The sequence below is a fragment of the Myxine glutinosa genome, chromosome 1 (genome assembly GCF_964187855.1).
Source record: "Myxine glutinosa chromosome 1, kmMyxGlut1.1, whole genome shotgun sequence".
Lineage (NCBI taxonomy): Eukaryota > Metazoa > Chordata > Myxini > Myxiniformes > Myxinidae > Myxine > Myxine glutinosa.
Genome location: NC_136261.1, coordinates 363,355,742 through 363,368,157, shown reverse-complemented (window position 1 = coordinate 363,368,157; position 12,416 = coordinate 363,355,742). Strand labels below are relative to the sequence as shown.

The following is a 12,416-nucleotide window of genomic DNA, read 5'->3' as shown; positions in this document are numbered from 1 at the left end:
CGGAGGAACAGCTCGCGGAAGAGGAAATCTAGGCTGTGGTCACCGAGTAGAGCAAGCATGTGGTCCATGCGTTCGGATGGACGGGCCTCACCCAGCTCCGGGAGGTCGAGCAGTTGTCGCGCACGTTCGGTCTCCGTGAGTCCAAACACACCGAGGAGTAGGCCTTTGAGCGCGCCGTATTTGTCGGCGTTCGGCGGGTTCTGTAGGAAGCTCAGGACCCGAGCAGCGATGGAGGCGTTGAGCGCGGAGACCACATGGTGGTAGCGCGTCGTGTCCTCCGTAATGTTCCGCAGGGCGAATTGAGAATCCGCTTGGGCGAACCAGACGGCTGCGTGCGATTCCCAAAAGCCAGGGAGCTTCAAAGCTACAGATGACTCCATCGCCATGTTCTTGAAAAGGGGTCACCAATTGTGGAGCTATGCTCGCACGATAAAGCCAGACAAAATGGACGACACCAGGAACGAAGTTTCCTGAGCTATTTATTCTAGCTCAACTCGAAAGAACTCAAAAGCACTGAATAGCCCGTTAACACGGGCAGCAATTTATATCAAAAGTTCTCCACACAAAAGCCACGCCTCTCAGGCGGGGCGTGGTATGCAAATAAGTCAGCCACGCCTCTCAACGGGGCGTGGTATGCAAATCGAGAGTCCGCCCGCGCAAGGCAAGTCCGGACACGTCCGGACGAGTCCGGGCAAGTAACCGCCCGCCGGTTACGTCATCGGCCGGTGCAAGATGATTGTGTCATGCTTCCGGTAACCGCTACACAACCTTTATTTTGCTCGGCTGGGTGAAACAGCGAAGAAGAAGAAGAAATATGAATCCAGTTTAACATTCTCCCGATTTATTATTTAGCGATCGATTCTTGCGTCTTTATTAGTCTTGTTACTAGTTAGTTATGAAAACACTCGAGAAGGAGAATAAAAGCGACTTTGTAAAGCTAAAGGCTGTTGAATGTAATCCATCGCAGACTTTTTAAAGTATAATTTGTAGGACTACACATTTACCTCAGAAGTGTAGATAGATGCAATTACAAATTTTCCGCCTTAAACAAGTGCAGAAAAAAAACCTCAAAACTAAAACTATCTATGGGAAAAATACACGGAGGTATGTATAACTCCGTGGAAAAATAGTTTGATAAAAGTGCCGTCATAGGTCACGTGGTCCGGCAGCCATATTAAATCCAGAATAAATAAATAACAGAAGAGTGGGTTTGCAGTTGCACGCAGTCCTGCTCAAGACTCTTCGGCGTAAGTATTAAATGAATTATATCTCAATAATTTTGGTTTTCAGATCGTTTGTTATAATTTCGGGAGATAAGAAGAGGGTCTCGATGCGTGGTGTTTCTGGAGCATGGCCGAGAGATCTCACGTAGGCCGCAGGCCTTTTTTGACTCGTTTTGAGTGCTGCTGGTGGACATTTGTCTTCAATCAGAGCTGGACCAGTTGAGACCTTTTCTTACGATGAGTTTTGTGCTTCATGCAGAGGTTTCAGTACATTATGTAGGCTACCGTATTGTTACTATTATCGAATGAAACGTCTAATTACCATCGTAATTAACTAGCTTATCTCATTAGCAATGTCGGACTCGTTAGTCTAGTAGGAAGACTAGGTCCCCCTGCACCCCCCGGAGATATACTTCTAATCAGTGTTTCTAGATTGGAAAAAATGTGTAGAAAATGACTAGCTATGGCCCCAAGCTGAAAAAATGTCCCACATACCATTTTTATGCAAATTACTGCTGCAAATTTTATGCAAAATTATGCAAATTTTATGCAAATTTTTGATGAGTAGAGTTGAGGGGTCTTTGAGGGCTTCATCGAGGTGCTCTCGGTTGCAAGACTGGGTCATTCTGAGAAGCACAGCAGGGTCAGAGATCATGATGTTCTCCTCCTCAGTGAATCTCTCCATCAACAGCCTCTCCATTGCCTCACACACTGTTTTGAGGCAAAAGAGGGACTTTGCGTAGGCCTTTCCACTGAGAACACCTTTGAGAGATCCACTTGTTACTAGTTGTGCCTCAAAGAGAATCTCTGCATATCCAGAACCACGCATCTTGTGTCCAGTGAGCATCCCGATGTAGTTCATGGATGTGTGGAAGGGTCCAATCGTTACTACATGACTAGCAAATTCATTTGGCCAGCGCCAGATGATGGGAAGGGCTTTCATGCAGACACCCAGATCAAATGTATTCAGGACCCATCTCTGACCCACCTCAGCAGTTGCTGCCTCGGAACGCTTCAGTAGCTCACGAACAACTGCGTTGTCTGTGATCGGTCTGTGCCTGGTGCCTGCATGGCATGGCAATGGCCTGCAGCCTGTGCCTGGGCTAGGGGGTTTCACCTCTGCAACTGGTTCTCCCCCACCCAGCAAATCAACAGTCGACTACTGCACGCCTATCCACCAACCGATCACAGACAACGCAGTTGTTCGTGAGCTACTGAAGCGTTCCGAGGCAGCAACTGCTGAGGTGGGTCAGAGATGGGTCCTGAATACATTTGATCTGGGTGTCTGCATGAAAGCCCTTCCCATCATCTGGCGCTGGCCAAATGAATTTGCTAGTCATGTAGTAACGATTGGACCCTTCCACACATCCATGAACTACATCGGGATGCTCACTGGACACAAGATGCGTGGTTCTGGATATGCAGAGATTCTCTTTGAGGCACAACTAGTAACAAGTGGATCTCTCAAAGGTGTTCTCAGTGGAAAGGCCTACGCAAAGTCCCTCTTTTGCCTCAAAACAGTGTGTGAGGCAATGGAGAGGCTGTTGATGGAGAGATTCACTGAGGAGGAGAACATCATGATCTCTGACCCTGCTGTGCTTCTCAGAATGACCCAGTCTTGCAACCGAGAGCACCTCGATGAAGCCCTCAAAGACCCCTCAACTCTACTCCTCATCAAAAATTTGCATAAAATTTGCATAATTTTGCATAAAATTTGCAGCAGTAATTTGCATAAAAATGGTATGTGGGACATTTTTTCAGCTTGGGGCCATAGCTAGTCATTTTCTACACATTTTTTCCAATCTAGAAACACTGATTAGAAGTATATCTCCGGGGGGTGCAGGGGGACCTAGTCTTCCTACTAGACTACGTACACCGACTTTTGTTGTACTATTGTTGTTGTTTTTTAAAGCGGTTGTTTTGCATTAATTGTTCTGATCCAAAACATGTTTGAACACAGTCATAAAGCACCTTGGTTCTCTTATCCTGGGAGTGGGATCACACAACCACTACAACCACCACAACCACCCGACCCCAAATTCGTGGCGAGCTCGATGTGTGAATTGCAACAAATCATCTGTGCTTGCACGTTCTCCTTTGGGGTTTAAAGTGGGTATGTTACAAAAAATTTCAAATGAAGAATTTGCTTAGTTTACCTGCATTTTCTGATAGTGATAGGACTTAATGAAAGATTTCGTATGTGTTCGGTTTCGTATGTGTGCGCTGGGTCAGCCCTGCTGGCTTGGGGTGTTTATGTGGAAGGGTCAGCCCCGCTATCTTGGGGTGTTTGTGTGGAAGGGTCAGCCCCGCTAGCTTGGGGCGTTTGTGTGGAAGGGTCAGCTCCGCTAGCTTGGGGTGTTTGTGTGGAAGGGTCAGCCCCGCTAGCTTGGGGCGTTTGTGTGGAAGGGTCAGCCCCGCTAGCTTGGGGTGTTTGTGTGGAAGGGTCAGCTCCGCTAGCTTGGGGCGTTTGTGTGGAAGTGTCGGCCTCGCTGGCTTGGGGCGTTTGTGTGGAAGTGTCGGCCTCGCTGGCTTGGGGTGTTTGTGTGGAAGGGTCAGCCCCGCTAGCTTGGGGCGTTTGTGTGGAAGGGTCAGGCCCGCTAGCTTGGGGTGTTTATGTGGAAGGGTCAGCTCCGCTAGCTTGGGGTGTTTGTGTGGAAGTGTCAGACCCGCTAGCTTGGGATGTTTATGTGGAAGGGTCAGCCTCGCTAGCTTGGGGTGTTTGTGTGGAAGGGTCAGCCTCGCTAGCTTGGGGTGTTTATGTGGAAGGGTCAGCCCCGCTAGCTTGGGGTGTTTGTGTGGAAGGGTCAGCCATGCTGGCTTGGGGTGTTTATGTGGAAGGGTCAGCCCCACTAGCTTGGGGTGTTTGTGGAAGGGTCACCCCTGCTGGCTTGGGGTGTTTGTGGAAGGGTCACCCCTGCTGGCTTGGGGTGTTTGTGGAAGGGTCAGCCTCGCTGGCTTGGGGTGTTTATGTGGAAGGGTCAGCCTCGCTGGCTTGGGGTGTTTGTGGAAGGGTCAGCCCCTCTAGCTTGGGATGTTCTTGTGGAAGGGTCAGCCTCGCTGGCTTGGGGTGTTTGTGGAAGGGTCAGCCCTGCTGGCTTGGGGTGTTTATGTGGAAGGGTCAGCCCCGCTAGCTTGGTGTTTGTGGAAGGGTCAGCCTCACTGGCTTGGGGTGTTTATGTGGAAGGGTCAGCCCCGCTAGCTTGGGGTGTTTATGTGGAAGGGTCAGCCCCGCTAGCTTGGGGTGTTTGTGGAAGGGTCAGCCCTGCCGGCTTGGGGTGTTTATGTGGAAGGGTCAGCCCCGCTAGCTTGGGGTGTTTATGTGGAAGGGTCAGCCCTGCTAGCTTGGGGTGTTTGTGGAAGGGTCAGCCTCGCTGGCTTGGGGTGTTTATGTGGAAGGGTCAGCCCCGCCAGCTTGGGGTGTCTATGTGGAAGGGTCAGCCCCGCTAGCTTGGGGTGTTTATGTGGAAGGGTCAGCCCCGCTAGCTTGGGGTGTTTGTGGAAGGGTCAGCCTTGCTGGCTTGGGGTGTTTGTGGAAGGGTCAGCCCCTCCAGCTTGGGATGTTTATGTGGAAGGTCAGCCTCGCTAGCTTGGGGTGTTTGTGGAAGGGTCAGCCTCGCTGGCTTGGGGTGTTTGTGGAAGGGTCAGCCCCTCTAGCTTGGGATGTTTATGTGGAAGGGTCAGCCTCGCTGCTTTGGGGTGTTTGTGGAAGGGTCAGCCCTGCTGGCTTGGGGTGTTTATGTGGAAGGGTCAGCCCCGCTAGCTTGGGGTGTTTGTGGAAGGGTCAGCCCCGCTGGCTTGGGGTGTTTATGTGGAAGGGTCAGCCCTGCTAGCTTGGGGTGTTTGTGGAAGGGTCAGCCTCGCTGGCTTGGGGTGTTTATGTGGAAGGGTCAGCCCCGCTAGCTTGGGGTGTTTATGTGGAAGGGTCAGCCCCGCTAGCTTGGGGTGTTTATGTGGAAGAGTCAGCCCCGCTAGCTTGGGGTGTTTGTGGAAGGGTCAGCCCCGCTAGCTTGGGGTGTTTGTGGAAGTGTCAGCCCCGCTAGCTTGGGGTGTTTATGTGGAAGGGTCAGCCCCGCTAGCTTGGGGTGTTTATGTGGAAGGGTCAGCCCTGCTGGCTTGGGGTGTTTATGTGGAAGCGTCAGCCTTGCTGGCTTGGGGTGTTTATGTGGAAGGGTCAGCCCCACTAGCTTGGCGCGTTTGTGTGAAAGGGTCAGCCCCGCTAGCTTGGCGCGTTTATGTGGAAGGGTCAGCCTCGCTGGCTTGGGGTGTTTATGTTGAAGGGTCAGCCCTGCTGGCTTGGGGTGTTTGTGTGGAAGGGTCAGCCTCGCTGGCTTGTGGTGTTTTTGTTGAAGGGTCAGCCCCGCTAGTTTGGGGTGTTTTTGTGGAATGGTCAGCCCCGCTAGCTTGGGGTGTTTATGTGGAAGGGTCAGCCTCGCTGGCTTGGGGTGTTTATGTGGAAGAGTCAGCCCTGCTGGCTTGGGGTGTTTGTGTGGAAGGGTCAGCCTCGCTGGCTTGTGGTGTTTTTGTTGAAGGGTCAGCCCCGCTAGTTTGGGGTGTTTTTGTGGAATGGTCAGCCCCGCTAGCTTGGGGTGTTTATGTGGAAGGGTCAGCCCCGCTAGCTTGGGGTGTTTATGTGGAAGGGTCAGGCCCGCTAGTTTGGGGTGTTTATGTGGAAGGGTCAGCCCCGCTAGCTTGGGGTGTTTATGTGGAAGGGTCAGCCCTGCTGGCTTGGAGTGTGGATGGTGAATGGTCAGCCCCCAACCGTCACGGTGGGTGTGAATGTTTAAGGGTCCACCCCTCTCCCACCAGGCTTGGGTTGTGGATTTTGAAGGGTCTCTCCCCTAAGTCTCCTGTTACCTTGGAGACATGCTGAATGGAGAAGGTGGATCAGACTCGGCAACGGTTGCTCGAGTGAGATGTGCATGGAAGAAGTTTCGGGAACTGAGTGGGGTGCTGACGAGGAGGGGAGTGTCATTGAAGCTGAAGGGAAAGGTGTATGCAGCATGTGTGAGAAGTGTTATGATTTATGGGAGCGAGACATGGGTAATGAACGTAGAGCAGCAACGAAGGCTGGAAAGGGTGGAAATGCGAATGGTTCGGTGGATGTGTGGAGTATCGTTGAGAGAGAGGAAGACAAATGATGAATTGCGAAAGATGATGGGAATAGAGCCTGTGATGGATGCTGGGAAGAGAAACAGGTTGAGATGGTTTGGTCATGTGTTGAGGAAGGATGAAAGTGACTGGTTGAGAAGAGTGATAGAAATGAATGTAGAATGAAGTAGAGGAGGGGAAAGACCGAGAAAGACTTGGCTAAAGATGGTGGAAGAAGAAATGTGGGCAAGGAGGTTAACAAGGGGAGATGCAGAAAATAGGGCAAAATGGAGAACATTGTCATGGGGACCGCAAGGCTAACCCCTGCTCTTGCAGGGAAAATGGCCTTAAAATGCCTGTTGTTGTTGTGTTGTCTCCCCTAAGTCAGTCCCTTTATCCAACCCTCGTTCTCTCAAACCCCTTGCAACCCTTTACTGTCTGCCAATCATGTGCAATGCTTCCCCTTCCTCTAAAAAAGGGCAGCATGGTGCACAGATGGACAGAGTGCCCCCATGACCCTACAGGGATGTATTCCAGTGTTTGAAAACAAATTCTTGCTGTATTGGGAGGTCAGGGTTTTCCGAGGGAAGGATGAAGACAGGCTTGTCAGACAACGCACTTCCGTGGAAACTAATCCGCCGGTCTACTGTCAGACTGATCAAACAAGTGGAACATGTCTTTCAATCCTGACAAATCTCACACTCTTACTATGTCTCTCCGAAAAGATCGACTGGACAACCCTCCCATCTACTTTATCAACAATCCTCTCCAAGAAGTTCTGTCGCTCAAGCTTTTGGGTCTCACTATCTGCCATGATCTTTCTTGGGAAAACCACATTTCCAAGCTGGCCTCCAAAGCCAGTCGTCGACTGGGCATGCTCCGTCGTGCAAAGTTCTTCCTCGGCACACCTGAGCTCCTCACCACATACAAGGCTTTCATCCGCAGCTTAATGGAATACTGTTCTCCCCTATGGGCCGGTGCTCCTGCCTCACACCTAGCTCGGCTTCACGCTGTTGAAACCAAAGCTTTCAGAATCATTGGAATCTCCCGTGATGAAGCTATCTCCGCGGGCCTTTCACTCACTCACCGCAGACAGGTAGGTGGTCTTTCTGTCTTCTACCGACCCCTCTCCGGCCTTGCTCCCCCAGCTATCGCTGTGCTTTGTCCCCCAAATATTCCTACAGGTCGCACAAGATCTGTCAGCAACCCTCTGATGGTTAAACTGCCGAAATCTCGGCTCTCTGCTCACCTTCACTCTTTCATTCCTCTTTTCTCTCGCCTCTGGAACAAACTCCCACACTCCCTACAATCCCACTCCTCCCTCCAGGTCTTTAAAACAGCTGTTCACCACCATCTCTTATCTTTCCCCATACAAAACTTTGATCTTTTCTACCCCCACTAATTCACCCCAGATCCACCTTGTTTGAAATTCCAACTTCTTTCCTGGAAGTCCCGGCAGTGTTCATATGTGTTATACCTCTCCCACCCCCCCCCTTCCCATGCCCCCTCCCAAAGCCCTCCCCCTCCCACAGATCTCTCGATGTCCCTGCTCTCCGATGTTGTGTTTGTGTTCCTCCCCCTCTCGCCCCATCTTGTCTACCGCTCCCCATGTTATATGTTTTATGTGTCGGTTTGTCTTTCTGTATGATTAATGTTAGCTCTTTCACGAGCCTCGATCTTGTATACAAAAAAAACCCCCAAAAAAACAACCTAACCTACATACCACATGGGTGGTGCCAACTCTAAAAGAAAATTAGAGCTAAGTCAATGTTAGGCCATCACAAATCACACTTCTCACCTAAAGCAAAGTTGAAAGATGGCAGAAGGTTCTACCAGGAATAACCCATTATCAAGTTTTGAGTTGAATTTTTTTTTCTTTCTGTTTTCACCCCTGTGAACTCAAGTCCCGCACCCCCTCCTCCAATGAGGGCATGAAACCGGCGATCAATTCCAAAAAATCGTTGCATATTTCATGCGTCCCCCAATCTAGATTGCATATACCAAGTTTTATTTTAAAATGTTTAAGAATGTGCCCGTAATTGCATTTTTCCGTATTTGATCTTTTGTCCCCGTTACAGGGGGCGGGGCCAAAAAATGATGCTGCTATTGCACCTTCTTGCCATGAGGTGATCGGAACTACCAAGTTTGGTGAATTTCTGCCTGATGGTTTAAGAGGAGGAGGTAGCGTGTCTGACAGCAGACGGAGCAAATTGCAATATTCCCCTCGTCCCCGAATTTTTATTTATTTTTCTTTTTCTTTTTCTTTTCCGAAAGTATGGGGATAGTAAACATTTGTGCATGTGTAACTATTTTTATTCCACCGTCACAACATTATCGGCCAGAGGATTGCAGTCATTTTTTCTTTCAAAGTAGGTCCCACCTTTTAACGACTGGTTAGCAGTGACATTCGACATACACGCAAAGTGTTTTTACAGTAATACCATTTCGAAATGACAATCTTCAAATTCCATGCGGAACTCGAATGCTCATTTGATTGAGAAGGTTTAAACTGGCGACCAACAAGCATTCTGAGTATTGCACTGCAATACATGTCCCCTACCAAAGTTCAAAGTGCCATAACTTTGTCAAAAATGATCGAATACGCAAATTTATGCATGGTTGATGCTGGTTTTCAAACTTGATCTGAGGTATGCTGAGACACGTGTGTCATGCCTCGCCTCGTTGATAAGCCCGCAAGGTCGCTCCGTGGAGCGGTCTGCACGTATTGCACTGTGTGAATTAAATAATTACCAACTCACGGTCTGAGGTACTAGCGATTCAAGAGATATCCATTTTTGAAATATTTTCGTTTAATTAACGATATCTGCCAAACCACGTGCCCTATCGCAAATTCCAAAAGGTCATTTTAGTAGACTGACATGCTCAACAGATCTGTGAAGTTTCCTCTCGATTGGATCAAAAATGAGGGAGGATCTAGGTTTTAAAGGTTCATGCTTAAAAACGTCATAACTCTGAAACCATGTGACGCATGACGTCATGCTCGCTGACTTTTTTGTTCGTCATAGGTATGCGATCCTGCCTGCAAAGTTTGGCCTCGATCTGTTCAGCCGTTGCAGAGAAAAAGGGGTTTTTGTGTTTTCACGAAAAACAATATGGCGGCCGAACCACGTCACCTGTGACGTCATAATTACCAATAAAATATTCGACAGACCCAGTACCCCCTACGGTGAAAATTTGATCTCAATCGGTCCAATTATTGCAGAGAAAATCTTTTTTAAAGGAAATTAAAACTTAAAATGGCACTGAGTTAAGGATCATCAGAATTATCAGAATTCCCAAAGTTCAAAGTGCCATAACTTTGTCAAAAATGATCGAAACGTCGTGACGTTCGAACTTGACCTGCAACTTATCATGAGGAAACCATGTGCCAAGTTTGAAATCTTTAGCGTTAAGCGTTTAGAAAAAAAGTCCGGAAAACTGTTCTTTGCGTGACGGACTGACGGACGGACTGACGGACTGACGGACTGACGGACTGACGGACTGACGGACTGACGGACTGACGGACTGACGGACTGACTGACTGACGGACGGACTGACGGACTGACGGACTGACGGACGGAGGGACGGAGTGCAAACCTATAGTCCCCTCCGGTGTACACCGGTAGGGGACTAATAACTGGAGGTTCTTGATTTTGAGTATTGTTCTCTTCCAAAACTGTCCTTTTTGGTACGAGTACGTCATGCTGGCGTAAACGTGCAGACGACATCACACAACCATACAAGGTACTGATTGCAAAGCGTAGTATGTAATAAATGAATTGTTTAAATCGATGGCTTTGTTCCCTGCCCTTGTGACAAGGTCGAAGTTGGGGACATTAAAATGACCTCCGGCCGATAATCCGTCAATGTACTTTTGTGTGCGCGACAATTCAAAAAAAAACGTTGAACATTTAGCTTTCATATTGCGGATATCTATTCCTCATGACGTTATCTCAACATTAACATCACCACTGTGATTGACGGAATTGTGTTGCCATGGTAACCTTCTCAGTACACATTTGCCTTGTGTATGTGATGTTTGAAAAACTATTCTGGATTTATCATTAATATTCCTCATACCCCACCCAAAAGGTGGGGTGACCTAAAGTATCCGCTTCTTGTTACTTTTTTTGTGATAAGCCAATGTTGATTAAGGCATTGATTTTATTAGTCCCCTACCGGTCGGTGTACACCGGAGGGGACTACAGGTTTGCACTCCGTCCCCCCGTCTGTCAGTCTGTCCGTCCGTCACGCAAAGAACAGCTTTCCGGACTTTTTTTCTAAACTCTTAATGCTAATGATTTCAAACTTGGTACATGGTTTCCCTCTGATAAGTTACAGATCAAGTTCGAACTTCACGACGTTTCGATCATTTTTGACAAAGTTATGGCACTTTGAACTTTGGTAATTTCCCCAACAGTTTTCCGGGCGACAGATTGCCGGTAGGGGACATGTATTGCAGCGCAATACTCAGAATGCTTGTTTATTTATTTATTTTGTAGCTCCATTTTTGTTGTGCTGGTTCACCTTGTCTATGGGTTCAGTTTTTATCGATTGCATTGGATTCAAACTCGAACCATGATTTGTTCGTGAATTGTTTCAACAGATCCATTTGAAAATGAATGAAACGTTGATTGATGAGATGTACCAGAACATTCACTCGTTCGTTTGGGGTGAGTGCTCGTTCGTGGAGGCTCCTCTCGACGGTGTACCAAGCCTGCAGGGCGAATGAACACTATCTACAGAAAATAGCAAGCGATGCAGTATTTCCCCAATTTTACCTCCACCACCAAAGGTGGATGTAGGTTATGTATTCACCTCTGTTGGTCTGTTTGTGAGCAGGATATCTAAGATTGGGTATGTGAAAATGACTAATTCGATTTTGGTGATTTTTCACCATTGAGAGGGCTAAACATTTTATGTATGTATATGTGTATATATATATATATATAATATGTGTGTGTGTGTGTGTGTGTGTGTGTGTGTGTGTGTGTGTGTGTGTGTGTGTGTGTGTGTGTGTGTGTGTGTGTGTGTGTGTGTGTGTGTGTGTGTGTGTGTGTGTGTGTGTGTGTGTGTGTGTGTGTGTGTATATATATTGTTACAGACGCGGTGGTGGATGTTGGTTTACCGAGCGGTTTGGTATGACCGCGCCTGCACGTTTACCCGATTATACTCGAACGTTGACTAAGTCGCGCTATGCTAAATCAATGATGGAAAAGACACAACGGCTGGATTAAAATGACACGACACCAAGGGTTCAGTTCTCAAGACCTCCGGAGGAGGTTATATTAGGGCGGAAGGTCAGATTACAACGACAAGAGGGACAGCATAGAAAGACAGGCACTTAGATACACTCTTATATTAACCCCGACAGACGACAGATAAACGGGACAAAAACTGACTCACACGGGGATTGATGGCAAGGAAAGGCGGGTAGTCGATGGCTCAAGGTGCACTCTTGGCTCAGGGCAGAATCGACCCGGTCCGGTCCAGAGATACGGGAAGGTCACAGCGCTCGAAGGTCGCGACTTGTCTTCTTCAGTCGGGGGCGCATCTGACGTCACGTCCGGTAAGTCGCTGCGTATATCCGGCGGGGAGTGACACGCCCTCGGCTCGTTAGCTCCGCCCCAGATGGAATCGGCCCGTTGCTTCTCATTGGGTGCGTGCGGGGGGGTTACCGGCTCCGCCCTTGACGAGGGGCCGACAGGCAGCCCCTTCTTGGTAACCCCGTCGGCGCATATGGGTAATGGCGGCTAACCGAGCCGGAGTGAGGACGCACACTCCCCGCACGCCGCGCCCCTCTGTTGTTGTAGTTGTTGTTGTAGTTGTTGTTGTAGTTGTTGTTGTTGTTGTTGTTGTTGTAGTTGTTGTTTCATGGGGAAGATGGGAGGAGGTAAGGGGAGGTCCTAAACTCACTACTGGTGCCATACGATCACATTCTGGTGCAACGAAGAGTCAGAATTAATGGAAACGAGTCCTTAACTGACATAGACTAAGAATAACTAGCAAGATGTCCGAAGGTTGTCTACGTGAGATGCGGTGGACCTGGGCACGACATTTAATGGGGGAAAAAGGGGAAGGTCGGTTCTACAGAGTGTTATTTAC

The 12,416-nt window shown here is 48.7% G+C and overlaps 1 protein-coding gene across 1 annotated transcript in view; it reads left to right on the top strand.

The window, feature by feature from the left end:
• The first annotated feature begins 1,171 nt into the window (after nt 1–1,171).
• Nucleotides 1,172–12,416, top strand: part of LOC137419532 (nucleoplasmin-3-like) — a 38,085-nt gene continuing 26,840 nt past the window's right edge. Inside the window, exons 1-2 of the mRNA XM_078771041.1 lie at nt 1,172–1,247; nt 10,918–10,984. Coding sequence (XP_078627167.1) covers nt 10,930–10,984 — 55 coding nt within the window. The 5' untranslated portion in view covers nt 1,172–1,247; nt 10,918–10,929. The remainder of the gene's footprint in view (nt 1,248–10,917; nt 10,985–12,416) is intronic.